The following is a 20877-nucleotide window of genomic DNA, read 5'->3' on the forward strand; positions in this document are numbered from 1 at the left end:
ATTAATCAGAAAAAGAAAAAAAACACTTGTTTTCGTTAATTGAAATAAAGCTAAAATAAAATGCAGATATTGGTTGAAAATTGTAAATAGCCTACTAAAATAAAAATAAAGCTAAATAAAAAAAATAAGAAACTAATACAATTGTCCAGAGCACATTTCAAAATTATAAAGAAAATGGCAATATAAAAATAAATGCAAGTTCAAAATATTCCTGAGAATGTATTGATCTGTTAGGACTTTATCCTGGATGTCACATTGCAGCATGAAGGAACATGGTATGGACAAAAACCACAGACATTTCTCAAAATGTCTTCTTTTATGTTCCACAGAAGAAAGAAACACAGGTTTTGTTTAAATATATATTAGCGGAGTTTGAAATTTAAGTGTTTACATTTCATTTGTTCAAAATTTAAAACACGTGACAAGTTTGTCTTTAAGTATAGGCTAAGCGAGTATATCTATAGTTATAGCCACTGTGACAACTTTCCCCGGTGTGAGAGACGCACTCTCTTGTCGCGAATATGAATGAAGGGAGGAACACTCGTGCGCTAAATGAAATATGAATGCGCGGTTAATTTGTAAATGCTCCTGACTCTAGTCGGCTCGGTGGCGCAGTATCGATGGTCTCGTGTTTGGGCGCTGGACGGGACCTTTGCGTCCTGAGGCGAGCGCGCGCGCCTGTCTGATACTGATAACACAATCTACGTGCTCGAGCTGCGCGCTGGAGCCAGTCCACAGCGACCGATTTCAAACTTCACTCGTGTTCGCGTGCACCCCACACACGCCCAAACTACGTACTTAAGGTTCCTGTTTACAAGCCAAACCCAAGGTAAATTCACACTAGTGATGTCAACATCATGGTACATTTTAAAGCGCAAAGGGTGTCGTGACAGTTCAGAGTGACCAGAGAGTGATTCGGGGAGCGCGAGCGAACACACAGACCGGACACTCGCGATGGAGATGCGCAGCGCCAAAAAAGAAATACATCACAGGTAAGAACAGGTACTTTTACACTGTCATACAGGTGAATACCAGCCTTTAACCAGCTTAAACGATCTTTAGAAACACGGGTCTTAGTATGCTGTTATTTATTCATATTTTCAGTTGATTTGTTTGTTTTTATTTAAATTGTGTCGTTATACCACTACAATACCACTTTGTTGTAGTAAGTCTCGGTGTTTGTCATATATCATGCTGCCTCATGGGATATTTTTTGGACAAAAAAAGGCATTTCCTGTAGTTTGATTTCACAATAATGTGGCAATAGCCTCCACTGACAGGCTTTGAGTTTCTTGCCTCTCAATGACATCAATTTACTTAAAGCATCATATTTAGACATTAACCTGGGCCAATGCTCTATATAATATCTAAACAAAATGTAACTTTTCCAAAAAATAATAACGTCTGTCATAAAACAATAATATACCTACATAGACAAATTATTTTTGTTTTGCTTTATTTGGTTACACTTTATTTTAAGGTGTCCTTACAGTGTAATTTATTAAGTACTGAGCACTATTAACACTTATAGGGTTTGGTTTAGGTTTAGTTGCTTGTAATTATGCATAATTTTTGTTTTATTACTATAGTAAAGTACATGTAACGTGTAACAAGGACACTAAAATAAAGTGTTTATTTATTTAAATTTTATACATTCATTCATTTGATTTAAATTCAGTTAGTTGGTCCTGTATACTCAGTCTTATCTATTCAAAGATAAAAGACTGATTGTTTCTTTTCTCGGTGAATAGTTAGTCACAGATGACAAGTCACTCATCTAGGTAATTAACTGTGCTTTTTAATCATTAAGACTTTGGACATACTTGAAGTGATTGTTCGCCCCAAAATTAAAATTAATTACTTGCCCTGACGTCGTGCCAAACCTGTATGACTTTATTTCCTCTGCTGAACACAAAAGAGCGAGTGAATGATGACAGAATTAAATTTTTTGGGTGAACTATTTCATTAAGAATTCATGTGTGTCATCAAAGAAGTTGAAAATAACTATGATAAGAAAGGTTGCATATGGCATTGCAAACATATGACTATCACAACCTGTTTTACATCTTCAACTGAACCTGCACAGTGAGTCAATGAGACATAAATACACTCACTGTAAAATAAAAAAAGGAATTGTTGAGAGAACTGATGCATTCGCTTTTTTAGGTTCTCTTCATTATATGAAATTATTTTCATGATTTATCACAACCTTTTCATTTGTCAAATCAACTTGTACCACAATATTTTGAGTTTCTGTTGATTGAATCAATCTCTTTCTTTGTAACTAAAAATTTTTGTTTCAATGAACTCAAAATGAATGCAACCAGATTACTTACTTTTCTTAGTTAAACCAACAATATTTTTTTTACAGTGTATTGTGCTAGAAATTGTCTTAAGTAAAGCCTTGTTTATACTCGACGCGTCCGCAAGTGCGCGAAGTGCGCGCGGCTAAAATGACGTCATTGCGGTGTGGGCGGTCGTGCGCGTTGGGTGCGCAAGACCCCATTTCGCCTGGCGGTGTGCACGGCACTTTTTGTAACATCGCGCGCGGCGCCGCATCCGAAGATGAACGACTTCGAGCCGAATCAGGCCGAACTGGTGCGTCTGTACCAGCATGTTTATGATCCTTCTATACACAGAGACATTTGCATTGATGGGCGACCATAAAAGCCTCTCATTTTGTGAATAGGAACACATTTGCATTAAGCACCCAGTTTGCACTTGTCTAAAGTAACTGCTTACATTTATAAAATAAGCCTACAATAGCAGAAGTAAGCCCTGCTGATGAAATTAAGGTTTAAACACTCTTCAATAAGGCTTCAGTTGTTTAACGAGTTTGTACAAGAAAGTACAATACACCTACTGCATTTATTACTCTTTTAATATGAATCAGCTATTAATAAACTACTAATAAACGGCAAACTACTTCTTCACTGCTGATTCCTGGTGGTTTAGAGGAGAATTACTCCGAGTCGCCCCCTGTCGTTTCACAGAATAGCACAACGGCGAGCGCGTCAAGTATAAACGCCTCGTCCGTTTGGAGAGGTGCGCGCGCAGTCAGCGGAGACTCGCGCTCGTGCGGACGCGTCGAGTATAAGGCATAACACTACTTTGTTTTGAATTTGTTCGTTTAAAGGGATAGTTCACTTTGAAATAAATTTTTTATATGTTTTAGCTTACCTCAAGGGCATCCAAGATGTAGGTGTCTTTGTTTCCGCAGAAGTTTCAATTTTGATATTTTTAGGTCAAACCGTTCTTGTCTCAGTTATATAATGCAGGTCTATGGTCACCACCTCAAAGAGCATGCACAGAGAAGTCCAAATTAAACATGATTTAATGACTCGTAAATGTAAGTATACATTGATGGCCTAAGACACGAAACGAGCGGTTTGTGTGAGAAAACGAACAGTATTTATATCGTTTTTACCTCTTGTAACGCGCAGACCGAAGCGCCCGCGCCCTCAGATCACTTGGACGTGGCTGTGGTTACAAGAGGTAAAAACGATATAAATACTGTTCGTTTTCTCTCACAAACCGCTTGTTTCGTGTCTTAGGCCATCAATGTGTACTTACATTTACGAGTCATTAAATCATGTTTAATTTGGACTTCTCTGTGCATGCTCTTTGAGGTGGTGACCATAGACCTGCATTATATGACTGACAGACAAGAACGCCCTTGAGGTAAGCTAAAACATACCAAAAATTAATTTCAAAGTGAACTATCCCTTTAAATACAAAATATCTCATTCAGCCAATAAATTCATCAAGGCAACTAATATTCAATTTATAACTGCACTGTGCAGTGTTTGATAATTCAATTTCTGTATACCTGTTAGTTAGTGTTGAGCCCTGATATATTAAAGGCACAGCTAAATGTAACATTTATTACAATGGGTTTATGCAAAGATTGATTTAAGTTCACTTAAATTAAAAGTTGTTATATTTTTAAAAGGCTATAAAATGTTAAATATGTTAAAAAGTTAAAAAAAGATATAGCTTTCAGTTATACTGTAATGTTGATTGGCTATACAATCAATGTAATAGTGACATCAGTATCAGTACTGGTATCATAAGATTCATTCATAAGATGGCATTACAAATATTCAAAATATACCATCTTCATTTTGTTTCTACATTACTTGGGAGATTCAATGTGAAATTATTACAAATATAAAAACACATTAAAACCTTTAATGTTAGGCGTGATTACTCGTGATTAATTACAGAAAAATGTTAGTTATTTTTTAATCGGTTGACAGCACTAATATATATATATATATATATATATATATATATATATATATATATATATATGAGTATATGAAACTGTCAATCGTCAGTTGGTCAGTAATATTTTTAGGAATAGTTGTGATATACAGATATCAAAGATTTCAACCTCAATTCTTTTTCAAATTCAACATAAGTTGACTGTCAAGCATGCAACATTTAAAATATCATTCGATTTAATCAAGTTGCATTGTCTTACTGTTTTTACATTGCTTAGTCAGTCCTTTCCTTTGTAAATATAAAAACACGACTTGTTTGCATTGAAAAATTGCCAAGAAGAAAGAGTGCCAGTTGGCTGTTCCTTCACCCTACGTCTTTACATGTTTCGAACGGCAGTGACCTCACACCAGCTGCACTGATGTCATATGCCAGGGACCTGATAAGAACAGACCTAAACTGCGCTGACTTGATATATAGGACAGTGTGATAAGCACTGCACGTTTCAATACAAACACGTAAATTACCACTTTTTGGCGGTATTACGTGTTCTTGTTGCTCAGTCAAGTTATCTACATTTCTACAGCACTTTATACAAAACAGATTGTTTTAAAGCAGTTTCACAGTAATAAACGACCAATGATGCAAACTTCATCAAATATGAAACAAATTGAAATTCTGCTGTAAGCAGCTCTAAAAAAACATTGGTGTCATTATTCAGCTCGAGTCAGTTCAGTGTTGATTCAGTTTAGTTCAATAACTGTGTAACATTCATCAGTAATGAAATTAGTTCAATTCAGTCATAAGAAGCTCTACAGAAGACAGCAGTGTCGTTATTCAGCTCGAGTCAATGTTGATTCAATTCAGTTCAATAATGTTACAAAATTCAGCATTTATGCCAGGGTTACTACACTGAGGTTGTGGCTTTGATTATAACTTAAAGGATGTTTATTTATTTTGTACATTTTCATCTTTCTTCATGTGTAATGTTGCTGTTTGAGCATGAAAAATGTCTGCAAAGTTACAAAGCATGAGAGTTATTCTCTGTATCAGTGCGCACTGTTTCTGAGCTCCCTGAAACGCTTTGTTTGTAGTCTTGAGTTTTCTTCCAGCAACACAATATCCCTCATTTAAATAATTTAATTGAAATCATTTTTCATAAAAAAGAAGACTTTTAAAATGGCATAAAAGGGTCCCATTTAATTCAGTGTAAGTGTTCTCTGGATAAAAGTATATGCCAAATCGATAACTGTAAGAAAGGCATGACCAATCAAATAAACAACCTCCTGTCTTTCCCTTCAGGGTGTTTGTGAACCGGAGTTTGACACTTGAAAACATCAAGTGCTATGGATTTGACATGGATTACACTCTGGCGGGTGAGTGCTTTTATAGTGCATTTGGGAGTTGCAAGTTGTCAGACTATGTGTGAAGTGCTTCTTTCACATCAACTCTCGTGTTTTCAACAGTGTATAAGTCTCCAGAGTATGAGAGTCTGGGCTTTGAGCTGCTCAGAGACAGGCTGGTGTCAATCGGATACCCACACGAGCTGCTGGGCTATTCATACGACCCTACCTTCCCCACACGGTAAGTGTTGCGCATTAATGGGTCTGGATCAGGCTATATTGGGTAACTGAGCTTATTGGAAAGGCTTTTGAGGGTTTGTGGCGGTGCAAGCAGAACGTTGACTGTGTTTACATGCACATCATCTTCTTAATATCCGTATTCTGGTTTACGTTGCGTCACAGGACACGATTAATCCATTGATTTCAATGGGAATGGTATGTCACAAGGGGGAAAATAGAAATGTAAGCAACTTAAAGAAGTGACAACAGTGCAGTGAATTTCAAAATGAATAGTTCAGGGGAATCTTCACTGCAAAATATGATTTTCTCCTTATTTTTCATTACAAATACCTTAATGTCCCTAAATCAAGATTCAATTACTTGAGAAGCAAAATGACATCAGATAACAAGTGTTGTTTTCGGAAAAATATATCAAAATTAAAGCAAGTTTACGCTTAAAACAAGATAAAAATGTCTACCAATAAGGTAAGCAAAATAAAATGGATTTCCCTTTAAATTAAGTTTATTTTTCTTCCCCTTTCACTTAATTTTGATCCATTTTTTCAGAAAACAAGACTTAATATCTTAAGTAATTTTGCATTTTTATTTATTTATTTATTATTATTATTTTTTATTGCAAATTAACAAAGGAGTAATACATACAAGGTAGTGAGACACATATACAATACATAAGAGAGAAAAAGCACAAAAACAAAACAAAAACAACGAAATACAAAACAGCCCAGTACAGTCATCGATAAAGTGGTGTATGTAGGGACATGAGATCCTTTCTGTGATGCAAGTATGGATAGGGACAGTCCGGTAGTATCAGTATAGCTTTAGTGAAGTATTAATTATCCCAACAATCACAACAACAACAGCAATATATTAATATTAGTGGTGATAGTATCAATGATAATATTTATAATGATAATTCATGACAATAATAGGAGCATTAGCTCTAGAAATCTTTGCATTTTAATTTAATGTATCTTGATTTAAGAACGTTTAGATATTTATAAATGATTACAAGACGAAAATACTGAGTAAGAAAATATTTTTTTTGCAGTTTACAGTTTCAGTATTTGTACTAATTTATGTTCATTTGCTTTCAAGTCGATACGAAATGCCATTCATAACTTCAAAATCCAGTCATTTCCATCGAGTATTTTTTGAAAAATAGGCATTATGAATATATGCAGGTACTTTGAGAGTTGATAAGGTTTTCGTGAACTTCATTTGTTTCAGAAGTGGAGAAAGTTATTGCATTTAGATTTTTTATTTAAAATAATGTGCAGTGTAGAATTGTGGAAAAGTTGGTATTGAGAAATTAAAGGATCAGTTTTGATTTATGATGAATATGCTTCTTTCTTTCGCTAGTTTTATTTTTCATAGTTTTTTAATTCATTATTAATTATGCAATTAGGTTACCGTGATATACACACTAATGTTCAAAAGTTTGAGGTTAATAATATTTTTGAAAGAAGTCTTTTATGCTCACCAAGACTTCATTTATTTGATCAAAAATACAGTAAAAACAGTAATATAGTGAAATATTATTACAATTTAAAATGACTGTTTTCTTTTGATATATATTTTAAAATGTAATTTATTTCTGTGATGATAAAGCTGAATTTTCAGCATCATTACTCCAGTCTTCAGTGTCACATGATCCTCCAGAAATCATTCTAATATGATGATTTGATGCTCAAGAAACATTTACTATAATTATCATCATCGATGTTGAAAACAGTTGTGCTGCTTAATATTTTTGAAGAAAGTGTGATTTTTTTCTGGATTCTTAGATAAACAAAGTTCAAAAGAACAGCATTTATTTGAAATAGAAATCTTTTGTAACATTATAAATGTCTTAACTGTCACTTTTGATCAGTTTAATTTGTCCTTGCCGAATAAAAACACAAATGTATTTTTTTTTTTAAGAAAAAGATTATACTGACCCCAAACTTTTGAACGGTAGTGTAAATTATCAGATAATTCCAATAAAAATTGATCTCTTTAGTACAAGATGGAGACCTTAAGTCCACTTAATTTTGTGTTTGTAGTCATTTTTGAGCCTATTATAAACCCTTCCTGAGAACCTTTGTGGGTAACCATACAAATAAAAATGCCCTGCATTACGTCAGTCTCAAGAGTCTCGTAAAAGCAATAGTGTTGCTTGAGGTCGTTTTTAAAACGTGCTGAATGCCAAACGCAGACAGTTTAACTCTCTGCTCAATGATACTGCTGCGGGAAATATAAATATGAATGAACTCTTGTTTTAACTCCTAAGAGGGCCATATTTTGCTATCAATTATTCACTTGTCTGAATGCTCCCAGACTCTTGTTCTTTCCAACGTTCCCTCTCTTTCTCCTCTCCTCTCCAGAGGCCTGGTGTACGATACTACGTACGGTAACCTGTTGAAAATAGACTCCAATGGAAACATCCTGGTGTGCACTCACGGCTTTGAGTACCTGAGAGGGTGAGTGAGATGATTCATTGTGGCGCGAGTCAATGCTGTATTGAGTGAGAGTTTGCTCGCAAATGCCCCCTCAACCTTTCTCTGACAACAGAAGATACCAACAAAGGTGAGTGCTGCGTGGGACAGAACATTCAAGGGAGGCAGGTTGAAAGCCAATAAACCGAATGTGAAGGAACGACAGGGTTGAGAGCTGTTGAAAACAGATAAAGAAATACAAGGATCTGTGTTACAGACTAGCACAGCAGAGCAAGGCAATATTGTGTTTAACATCACAAGTAAAAAAAAAAAAATGCACGTTAGCAATGAAGGGGCTTCACAAAAGCGAATTTAAAAAAATGAATATAGCAATTGTTAGCCTAAACTAAACATCTTAATCATTCTGCTTCATGAACAAATCTTTTTCTCGAAGCATAACAATATACAAGCTTACTTAAAATTGAATTTAAAAAATTTATAAAAAAAAAAAAACATTAAACATTTACTCAACCAAACTTTTGAACTGTAGTGTATATAAAATAAAATATCTATATTTTGTCATATATCATAACAAAAAAAATAGTTAGACCTCCTGAGGTGGATGAACAAAAACTTATAACCACTATTTTGTTCCATTTTTGTGGAAAATGTCTAATTTGAGACCCAACTCTCTATTTAGATCAGACACAGAAGTAATGAACTCATTATAGTAGTATATTTATATCCAACACCTGTAGATTTTGTTAATGAGGCTGTTGGTTATCCTCACGTATAAGACGGTGTTATAAAGGGTGATTCATTAGACATGGGGTACCGGTATTTTGGGGACGGTTTTATTAAGCAGGGATCAGTTGTTTGAGAACAGTATTGTTAGCAGTCTCTCAACACTGGCCGCTGCTGTGACACATTAGCTGGGCAGCTCAGTGACACACTGTTATTGTTTCGCCACACGCCTTCCGATATGTGAACATATTCCCAATGCTTTTGTATGGTTTGTCAGAAAGCTTATTTGTCTGCTTGTATTCTCATTAAGACGCGTGTCTGTTTGCAGTGAACAGGTTGATGAGTATTATCCAAACAAGTTCATCCAGAGGGACGACACTAACCGCTTTTACGTCCTCAACACGCTCTTCAACCTATCAGGTACAATGAAACCTTTGCATCCCAACGGTCAAGTGAAAGGATAATCGATTCTATTAACATGATTTGTCTCTCTCATGTTCTCAGAGACGTATCTTTATGCGTGCCTGTTTGACTTCTTCGCCAAAACCACCAGATACAAAAAGTGAGTGAGTTATTCTTAACTGCAACAGGCTCTTTTACAGCTTAGTCATGAGAATAATGTTTATAATTGACAGTTTTTGCTGAGGCAAACATCACTATTACTCTTGCTTATGCTTAAGGCTAGAGGTTTCAAACCATTATCATTTTCAGACTGTTCATATGGCAGACCTAGAACACCCTAGCGACCAATTTGAATACCTTAGCAACCATATAGCAAATCTATAGAGTCTGTTGAGTATATGCTAAAAAAGGAAACTTAGGGTGCTTTTACACTTGAGGATTTGTTTCGAACCTGGTGCGTTTTCGCCCTTGGTTCGGTTTGTTTAGGCATATGTGAACATGGCAATCGTGCTCAGATCCGCACCAAAAACAATCACTCCGAGATCGCCTAAACGAGATAGTCTCGGACCGATTGCAAACGAACTCTGGGACGGTTCGCTTGAGGTATCAGGAAGGAGTGGTTTAGAAAGATAGAATCATTTTCAGACACTGTACGAAAATAGGCTATGCTGCAATGTATATTATGACAAAGTGAGAGTGTGTTTTTGACCTTGGATGCATGTAAACCTATTGTAGCAGACCTCAAAAAATAAATTAGGAACCTTTAAAAGATGCTCAAAAGATTTCTAAAATCTGTTTTACTGTTCCTCTCCCACTTAGTTGCCAGAAAGGGTTCAAACACGGAGACTTGTTCATGTCACACAGAAGCATGTTTCAGGACGTGAGGGACGCCATGGATCACCTTCACGACACGGTAAACGACCATTTTCACTAACATTTGTGTGTAGATTATAAAGGGCCGATCACGCAGAGGACGATAACTATAAAGTTTTAATAATCATTCTAATTCTATGAGAATAGGGAAGTCCACAACTATAACAATAATCACACAGAGGAACGCTAACGTTGGAATCACTTTCAGAATGATTTTTCTCAATTGATGAACGATAAGACATTGCCAGCCAATCAGAATCCATTCATACATGTGTTAATCATCAGTTGTCCTCTGCAATTGATGATTAATGCTGAATATTCAGGCATACACACATTACAGTAATTATTATTTTTGTCTTTCAGGGCACTCTGAAGGAACGAACACTCAAGAACCTGGACAAGTACGTGATTAAAGATGTAAGTAGCCTAATAATTATATATTTTTTTCTCAAATTGCCTGAGAGAAACATTTTGTATGCTAATCATCATTATGATAATTATATTATAGATTTGCATGTGCCTAAAGACTCATATACATATGATTATGTTTAGCCTCGTCTTCCTGTGTTACTGAGCCGCATTAAAGAGGTCGCCAAAGTGTTCCTGGCCACCAACAGCGACTTCAATTACACTGAGGTAAGGAGAGCGCCAGCCCCCTAGAAATTATTTACACTGCCACGGACAGGCTGCATATCATTGCACGCTATCATTAATATTCATAATTGGATTTTAATCACGCTGTATCACGTCTTTTCTCAAATTAGGCTATTATGAAGTACTTACTGGATTCCCCGGCTGGCTCTAAGGTGAGCAGCACGAGGACTCTCTGACTGACACAAAACATACTACTTAGTATCATTTACTCTGACTTTATGCACACGTAAAGATGTTAAAATTCTGAAATGTTTCATGTTGTCTAGAACCCCAAGAAACCCTGGCGCTCCTACTTTGACCTGGTGGTGGTGGACACTAGGAAGCCCATGTTCTTCGCAGGAGGGACAGTATTGCGACAGGTCGACACGGTGGGTTCCTGCTGTCTGGTGGGGTGCACAGTCACTGCTACTATTCATGTAGAAATCAAAAGCTGTACTCTCTTTTAAATTAACCATTCATTCAGGCAAAAATAAGGGGGTTTTGATGTAAAAGTTAGCTGTTATACCCAATGATTTAATAACAATGAGACTATGGGTGAATCTTAAGACTGTCAGGAACATGTCTAGCTCCATTTTACAAAAAAAAAAAAAAAAAACGGAAAAAGAAATTGCTTTTTACTACATTTACATTACTATACATTTCCCCACATTTCTCTTTGTAGTGAATTGAAAAGTCTTGTTCTCAGTGACATAATATGTGGTATCACTATTTTACAGTGACCTTTTTAAAAGTTACATGTAGGTAGTTACTATAGTAATAACTATAAATTATGCATAATTACATGCCACTAACCCTAAACCAAACTCTAACATGTTAATTGATATTATGCCCAGCACTTAAATGTATAATTACATTGTTACAAGGACACCTTCAAATAAAGTGTAACCTAATATTTGTACCATTATGGTGGGATTTACTTTTATATATGCTGATTTTAACAAAATTGTGTCCCAGACAAGATGATTCTCACTGTATACTAGTACATGTTCCAATATAGTTGTGCATGTTTGTCATAAACATTGAATGTAATAAGAATAATATTTATATTATAATCATAAAAAAATCCACAGTATCAGTTTAAAAAAAAAAATCTTTTTTTTCTTGAGCGGCAAATGATTTCTGAAGGATCATGTGACACTGAAGACTGAATGATGCTGAAAATTCAGCTTTGCCTCACAGGAATAAATTACATTTTAAAATATATTACAATAGAAAACAGTCATTTTAAATTGTAATAATATTTCACTATATTACTGTTTTTACTGTATTTTAAATCAAATGAATGGTGAGCATAAGAGACTTCTTTAAAAACGTTAAAATCTTACAGACCCCAAACATTTGAATGGCAGTAAATAAATAAATAAATAACATTGTACACTGTATATTTTTATAAACATTAAGGCACTTGTTCAATGAAATATCAGGAACCGTCTTGCGTGAGCTTGGATTGTACTGAACTTCTGATTGCTCCCTGATGTAGGTCACTGGTAAGCTGCGTATTGGCACATACACTGGAGACCTCCAGCACGGGACAGTGTATTCTGGAGGTAATGCCAGAGGAGCTTTCACATGTTGTCCTCGTCATATTCATGATCTGTTTGCTAGGCTTGCATTAAGACACTACTTTTGCTCATGTCAGTTATTCTTCAACCCCTTTCTTAGGATCTTCTGATATTGTCTGTGATTTGCTGGATGTTAAGGGCAAAGACATCCTCTATGTGGGGGATCACATCTTTGGGGATATCCTCAAATCAAAGAAACGTCAGGGCTGGAAGACTTTCCTGGTGGTTCCTGAGCTCGTGAAGGAGCTGCATGTGTGGACAGACAAAACCAGTAAATAACACCCTTTCATTTTCATCATTTGATAAAGAATGGATTTGCAAAGTTGACTGCTAGAGGCTAAAAATACTGTCTCTTGTGTCTTTTTATAGGTATGTTTGAGGAGTTGAGACATCTTGACATCTTCCTTGCAGAGTTATATCAGTAAGTGTGAGTCTTTCTCTGCCAGAATCCGTGCAATACTAGGCATGATGGATAGATGGCAGTACAGCACTCCATATACTTGCTTTTCTGTGCACAGACTTCACACTCAATGTAGTGTTAGTTCAAATGAATTAGGTTATTTAGTAATTATATTTTATTTAGGCTTTTACTGTATAAATAAAGTTTTTTTTAACCTTTTTTGGGTACTTAGAGACAGCAAAAGCTGAAACGCTCACAAACATTAATCTGGTTCTCCTCATTTAGGGGTCAAAAGTGTTCGAACACCTCAAATGTCACAATGTCCCCCCCCCCCTTGTTGTTGTTATGTATTGTTATGTACCCTTGAAGGGTTAGTTAAATTCTGTCATCATTTACTCACCATTCGTTCCAAACCCGTAAGACTTTCTTTCATCTTCACAACCGAAATGAAGAAATTCTTAATGAAATCTGGGAGCTTTCTGTCCCTCCATAGACAGCTACACAACTTACACTTTGACGCTTCAAAAAGTTCATAAAGATATCGTAATCCAATTGAATTGAGCAGTTAAAATTTTCTGAAGAGACTCGATATTTAATTCACATTTAAACATTCACCAACACACATCAGTTGTGGTAAATGGAAGTGTGTTTCCTTGATGTGTGAGAACCTATGGAAGCTTGTTTCCGCCACTGAATAAAAATGAATAAATAAATAATTGCGACTTTTTATCTCACAATTGCTAGATATGAAGTCAGAATTGTGAGAAATAAAGTCGCAATTGCGAGATATAAAGTCGCAATTCTGAGAAATAAAGTCGCAATTCTGAGAAATAAAGTCGCAATTCTGAGAAATAAAGTCGCAATTCTGAGAAATAAAGTCGGAATTCTGAGAAATAAAGTCGCAATTCTGAGAAATAAAGTCGCAATTCTGAGAAATAAAGTCGCAATTCTGAGAAATAAAGTCGCAATTCTGAGAAATAGAGACAGAATTGCGACTTTTTATCTCACAATTCTGACTTTTTTTCTGAACCAATGAGGTTAATTCTCGTGTTTCGCAGCATGTTTGAGCTTCAGCAAGAACCAATGAGGTTTGTTCACGCGCGTGTTAAGCAGGTTCAGTTGAGCTTCTGTTTATGTTCGCTGATCAATGGTCATATGTGAATAAAAGCCTAAATTCAATCTGTTCATCATATAAAGCGATCATTTTTGACTGTGAGGAGTACAAGTGTCACTTTTTTAGGACCATTTAACCTTTTTAAATCATGTCCGTGATTTGTGTGTGTGTGTGTGTGTAGGCTTGTTCGACTTGAAGCGACTCTGCACAGACCGATCGGTGCATGACATACCGCAAACACAATGCAAAAGCACATGGTCTGCTCTCTAATCCCTCTCGCAATACTTTGATCGAACAAGCCTTGAGTGTTCACATGGCAAGTGCCACAAAAGTCACAAAGTGACTTCCAGTGTTGGGGTAACACATTACAAGTAATGTGAGTTATGTAATCAGATTACTTTAAGTAACTATAAAGTAAAACATTACTTTTTCAAATAAATGTTTTCCCCTATCTTGACTGACACCTCTCCTGTCCCCATGTTGAGAGAAATCGTTGTGTGCGCACTGTGTCTCGCTGCTGACCTTCGATGATCCAATTCAACCGTAGTCACAGGCAAAAATAACTTTAGTCAAACATTACATTTGTGTTTCTTTTGTTGTTGTTGTTTTTAAGTAAGAGTGATGAACTTTCTTCTCCTGAGTCCTATTCTTCTGCAATCCAGAATGGCTGCACAGCTGAAAGGTTTGTTTGAGCTGCGCCCTCTACTGTACAGGCGCGAATTTGCATTTCCTTCAGCCTGAGGCTTATTAGTTTTTTCAAGCAAGCCGAGCCCAGATGAGGAAATGGAACGTATAAGTAACGTAACGCATTACTTTCCGTAAAAAGTAACTATGTAACGCAAGTTGCATTTTAAAAAAGTAACGCAACTTTGGACCATTCCGATGAAGTAAAACATAAAAACTTTTTTTTTTTTTCTCAGTCAAAAGTGACCAAAGATGACCAGAGGGTTAACACTGAATGACATTGAACTTTTCAGCTGACCTCTCATTTTATCCCATCAGGCATTTGGACAGTGGAAGTCAAGAGAGCCCGGATATTAGTGCGATTCAGCGCAGGATAAAGGTGAGTTCTCAGGATCATCTCAGTAAGTTTGCCACACATCATTTACCTTGATGGTTTCTCATCTAACCTGTTTTGTGGATTATCTTCATGCAAACAATATTCTGAATTTTATGTTTCTTAAAATTGTATATCCTTACTGTAACATAGCATTTTTTCGATATGCATTACAGATGGTGACATACGGCATGGATCTGTGCTATGGGAAAATGGGCAGTCTTTTACGCTGTGGTTCCACAAAAACCCTCTTCGCCAGTCAGTTACTGCGCTATGCGGATATATACTCTACCACCTGCCTCAACCTCTTAAACTACCCCTTCAGCTACCTCTTCAGAGCCCCCCACGTCCTGGTACACTCTCCAATACAGTTGTCGAAATAATTTAATTTTATGTCGAAATTTTACAATTATGTTATAAAATGATAATATAATTGTAAAAGTTTTTAAATAAACTATTTATAGTACTATTCTAAGACTACTAAATTGCTAGTAAAAAAAAAATAGGTGCTGATATTTTTGTCAAAATTCCTAGTGTGTGTATAATGAATGAATGTTGTCACTCATAACAGTTGCCACACGAGGCCGCTGTGGAGTCTCAGACCAAAGAGCAGATCACAGAGCTGCCAGAGCACATGCTCAAAAGCACAAACATCCAGGTTTGAGTCGCTTTCACTTTTTATATAATAATTATAAATGTTTTGTTATATTCCTAAAATTTATTACTCTCAAACATCGTAATGTTTTAAATGTAACAATAATGTTTTCCCATGGTTTTGTTCTAAAATGATGCTTTTTCTTTGCCAAGTGATTTACATCTTTTGCACACAGAGGCAGTGTGAGTGCGACGATGCCAACTGCGGACAAGATGAAAATTGTGCCCGAAATGACCCAGCTTCATCCACAGAGACATGAGGACTGATATTTTTTTTTAATTATTATTACTGCTGTAAATTTGAACTTTTTATTTAATGTGTATGTTGTACTTTCTCAGTTTCCATTCCTGCCTTAAAACTGTGCATTGATACACAGCAGCGCTTGTGTGGTTGATTTGCAGTTTAGCTAAAGTATGATTCTGGCAGAAATGTCTAATTTGTGATTAAAAGGAATTTGCTACGTTTGCATGTCATATGGTTTAAGTTAACAGCTGTTTTGTTATTATTTATAAAGCAAGTGTAAAATCATTATTTAACCATTTTATAAAACTTTTATATTCTGTTTATTCTGTGTTCGTGATTAAGAGCTTTGATAAAGCATCTAGCCTTTTGTCTCATTGGTGAAATGTTTATTTACTTTTGTTTATTATATCATAGACCTTAGGCCTATACAATAATGCAGACATTGATGTATAACAACTTAATCTAGAAAGTAACTCTAAAACTGTTCTATTCTGCCCCTATACTGATTTAATATAGGCCTATACCTATTATATTATATTAGCCATATATATATTTTTTTGTTTGTTTGTTTATACTTTTAGGCTAGGCCTACTGTTTTTCATAAGTAGGCTATAATGAATTGATATAATTAAAGAGCTTTATTTTAGACTTATTCTGTTGTCATATTTATTTCTAATTTGATTAACCTCAGACACATGTGAAAGTTAATTTCCTGTTGTAATGAGTTCAACTTTGTCCCTGCATGGGAGCCTTTAATTGCTGAATGAAATTTTTAATATGCCATATGATATAGAGGTCGAGGAAGTGTACTGAAACTGCATGTTCATGAAAACAGAAGATTAATTGCAGTAAAAACTAAAAACTTTTAATCAGTAACGGGTAAATTAACTAGCATACGGACATCTTCGGGAAGATCTCTGTTGTCCGTAAGATGGCGGCAAAGACTATAGTGTGTGCGCCCGACTTGAATGGAGAACTATCATTTGATCATAACCAGCTTCTGTTAGAGCATGATTATAAAATTAGACCATATCATGCCCTGCCTTTGTAGCTATAAACAGCTCAGATACCACACACCGCTACTGTGTGTTCAAACATCAATATTTCACGCTATTCTGTTTTGATTCCCGCGGCGTCGACCTGAGAACAACTATAACCTGTGAACAAGGCCTACCTTTTTTTTTTCCTTTTTCAAATGACCATAAAACCAGCAGATTAATTTCCTGCAACAGGTATCGATTAAAATATATTTAAAATGATTATCATAAAAATGTAGCACGTGTAAAGGTAGCATATAGACAGGTTATAATTTACTGTGCACATCAAGCATAGGCTACTTACGATAAAACTCAAAGAAAGTACGATAAAACTATTTTAATTAATCCATAAGTAGGCTACTAGTGTATGCAAGCCAATGAATGTCATGTGACTTTTTGTCTCGAGCATAGAGGCACAAATCGCGTGTTTTTGTCGTGATAATTAGCTACATTTGATATGTTTGTAAAACTAGATTGTTTAACTTGAACCTTCTCTTGATCTTCATGCCTGAATCTAACGCTTACAGTCATACAACAAACATTATTTTTTGACACTAAGTTCATTCATGTACAATCTTTTACTGAACAGATTTTATTTTCTAAAAAACAATTTAGCATTCAACCCTGTTAAGTAACAGTCCTTACAACGAAGTAACATAGCCTATATCATGAAATAATATCACCCCATTCTATAAAAAAATAAAACCCAACAGTTGTTCTAACTAGCCCTTCTTAGTTATCTGTGGCTACTTAATGTCCAACAATTTGTTGAACTTAATTGTACAAATCTATAAATATGTACTATTCATATATGCCTATGCCTCAAATTAAGATTACTTGATTGGTTTTAGTACCAGTTTATCAAGCAAAAGAGTTCGAGTCAGGGCAACTCTTAATATAATGTTCACTAATTTCCTCCACTTCTGCAGTCATCTTTCTCCTAGTTGCCTTGACATTTTTGAGAGAACATTATCACATAAGTTGACTTCATAAATTGAGGTTGATTTAACTTGATTGTTAACCTTTACTTAACCTTAAATGGTTTTGTCACCATTAAGGTGATTAGTGTTCCATTGGCAACTTCATAAATATTACTATTTTTGGTTTGAAAGTTAGAGAGTATAGCCTAAGTTTTTTTTTTTAAAAAGATGACCCGACTTCTCATTAAATCACTATTTCATGTTGAATTATGGTCTATTATAATTATATTGCTAACAAAAAATCATAAACACCATATTGTGAAACATCAAAAAAGGGGGTTGATCCCCCTTGTTGTAGGCTAATGTAATCAACAACATTGCATGCTGAGTTGCTGACCATTGCAAAACAACTTTATTTTCGGTCTTTATTGTGCTACTGACACAAGACGGCAAATCAAATTGTCAAATAAAGCCAAAAAGATAGTAAAACAAAGCAACTAATTAATTTATTCATGCCACAATGCATTCGAGTTCACTGTTCATCAGATCGCAGATACAATTAAGTTAACTAAACTCAAAATAAGTAAGAAACACTTTTAATATATAGCTACTTGATAGAATTATGTTAAGCTTTCTAAATTGAATTACGGCAACGAGTTTGCACAATTTAATTAAGTAAACTGAACAAATTTGTTTTTACACTGTAAAATTAGTGAAAATTATATTAAGAATTGCCCCACCTTAGTAACTCTTTTACTCTTAAAAACTCTTGAACTGTTTTCTGAGTAACAAAAACGTAGTATGTAGATTGTACTAGATTTTTACATTCAAGTTCAACAAATTGTTGGATATGAAGTAAAGTTAAGAAGGGTTATAGAACAAGTGTTGACTGCATTTGTCAAGCTTCAACCATCCAAGCCTGTTATTACAAGGAAAATTATAACACAAATATTTTTCTTTGACTTACAGGAACACGAGTCTGTCATTAACAAACAATTTGTAAAGGAGACCTATAAAAATGTATAAGAAAATGGCAAAACCACACAAATCAGGGATTTAAACTGCCAACAGGGTTGCACAAATTACAAAACCAATATAAAATGAATATAAAATGAAACTCATATCCAATTTAGCATGACCCGAGGCTAATGACCAACATTTGTACGTGCTTTTTAAGCATTTCGGACACTACTATTTTCCTGGAAAGCGCCCTAATGAATAAAATATGAGGTCTCCAACAGAAGACATTGAAGGCTTTGATCAGGAATAATGATGGATAAAACGGGTTTTCCCTAAATAAATCCCAATGTGTTGAGGAGGAAGTCTTGTGTACTTGCTATTCCCGTGCTCTTTGAAGGTAATGGGATCTACTCAATTTCAAACAGAACCATCTAACCACATTTAAGTTTGCTGTAAAATTAAGTTACTACATGACAAATAACATAGTTCCCTTAAGACACCAGATATGGACAGTTTCATATCCTTATAGGCCTGAGATGAGGCGAGTTAATGAACCGTTAATAACACACTCAATTGTTTAACTCAAGTGCTCTTTGACCCTTTTTGAGTGACCTTCAAATGAAACTCGATAAGCACAAACACTAGAGTGCAATTCAGCAGTAATTAACTTGTTACATCATGTCTAACAGTACAAACATGGGGTTGAAACAAGGCGTAATGGAATTAACCAAACACTCATAAATGCATGTTTTTTCTCCATAATCAAGCGGTTGTGACTTCATTGAAGACGAGCAGATTATTGAGCGACTTGCTTGAGAAGCGAAAGCTCCCTGTGATGATGTGTCCCGAGCACCACAGACACATGTATCATATCCCATTCCTCACATTCCACAATTTCCCAGAAACCTTTGCAAACGTGCCCCGACAAGTCGCATTCGTAACCCAGGTATTTGAGGTGCTCCAGTCGCTGGGAGTTTACCACCCCCATGGATAAACGGGGTTAACATTTAACCCCAGGCGTATTCCTAAAATTGTGCAACTTCGGTGCAAAAACTTTGAGGAACATTTTTATCACTTAACAGCTGATAGCACGTTTACAGCCTTAACGTGTAGTTTCTTGTGAGTTTATGTTAATGGAGTAACCTAAGCTTTAGTATTCTGCACTTCAAGTCAACACCAGCATATTAGTATAGATACGGGGCAAGTACAGACACCTTGTGTGTAGCGACTCGCCCCTATAGGGTTGATTCACTCAGCTATGTTAAGGACTGTCTCAGAAATGCCGAGAGACACGTTTAAGCAGTCCTGGGCCCCTCTCCTGACCATCCCCCACCCCTGTACTCACAACTGGACTTGCCTCCCTGCATTCCACTGAAAACATTCCCTTCCCCCTGCTAACCTGCGACAAGGGAGGGTCCGACCGTGCACCTTTATTTCGGCCCTTTAGCTCCAAACTTAGCCTGACGCATGGCGCGATAACTGAGCCAAAATGGCGTGGTCGCCAAAACAAATGACGGCTGAACTCAGTTTTAAGTCGAAAAAGAACTGATTTTATTGATCAAACATGTGCGTTACACCGGTTACAGTTGCAGGGTAACGTAAGGGGACAATCCAAGCAATGCAGCACTTGTTTCGGAGCGTTGAGCATATCAGAGGCTAAATGCTATGACAATACTATTGCACTGCTAGAATGGATGGTACAGTAGTGCAACATCGTCAGAGCAGCTGACCTCAGCACATCAGCACATGGACCGACGACAGCCATCTTCTCTGGACAGCGACTCCTGCCCCACACTCATTTCAAGTATTTCACACACACACACACACACACATACACACATATATATATATATATAGCCTATGTGTGTGTGTGTGTGTGTAATATATATTAGAAAAGAATAATAATAATGTCCAAATTACTTCCAATTTTACAAATAATTTATATTCTATATGCATATATATATATATATTTGAATAAATAAATAAAATGCAACAACTATAAACAAATAAAGACAATAGTATACTAATAATACAA

The 20877-nt window shown here is 35.7% G+C and overlaps 1 protein-coding gene across 3 annotated transcripts; it reads left to right on the plus strand.

Annotated features, from left to right (window-relative positions):
- Nucleotides 1-709: 709 nt before the first annotated feature.
- nt5c2l1 (5'-nucleotidase, cytosolic II, like 1) lies at nucleotides 710-16308 on the plus strand. Of its 3 annotated transcripts, XM_056253286.1 has the most exons (19): nucleotides 718-992; nucleotides 5527-5600; nucleotides 5691-5808; nucleotides 8171-8266; nucleotides 9294-9385; nucleotides 9470-9527; nucleotides 10187-10280; nucleotides 10604-10657; nucleotides 10793-10876; nucleotides 11005-11046; nucleotides 11161-11262; nucleotides 12375-12441; nucleotides 12557-12727; nucleotides 12826-12877; nucleotides 14584-14652; nucleotides 14973-15033; nucleotides 15204-15380; nucleotides 15599-15685; nucleotides 15858-16308. In XM_056253286.1, exons 1-19 carry the CDS (start codon nucleotides 955-957, stop codon nucleotides 15939-15941), a joined length of 1620 nt encoding a protein of 539 aa, XP_056109261.1. In that variant the 5' UTR covers nucleotides 718-954; the 3' UTR covers nucleotides 15942-16308. The 3 variants fall into 3 exon arrangements, with proteins under 3 accessions (XP_056109263.1, XP_056109261.1, XP_056109262.1); XM_056253287.1 differs by lacking the exon at nucleotides 14584-14652 and having other exon boundaries at nucleotides 720-992; XM_056253288.1 differs by lacking the exons at nucleotides 15204-15380; nucleotides 15599-15685; nucleotides 15858-16308 and having other exon boundaries at nucleotides 710-992; nucleotides 14588-14652; nucleotides 14973-15032.
- The last annotated feature ends 4569 nt before the right edge of the window (nucleotides 16309-20877 follow it).

This window comes from Rhinichthys klamathensis, unplaced genomic scaffold (assembly GCF_029890125.1).
Source record: "Rhinichthys klamathensis goyatoka isolate OS25496 unplaced genomic scaffold, OSU_Roscu_1.1 h1tg000104l_1, whole genome shotgun sequence".
In the NCBI taxonomy this organism is placed as follows: Eukaryota; Metazoa; Chordata; class Actinopteri; order Cypriniformes; family Leuciscidae; genus Rhinichthys; species Rhinichthys klamathensis.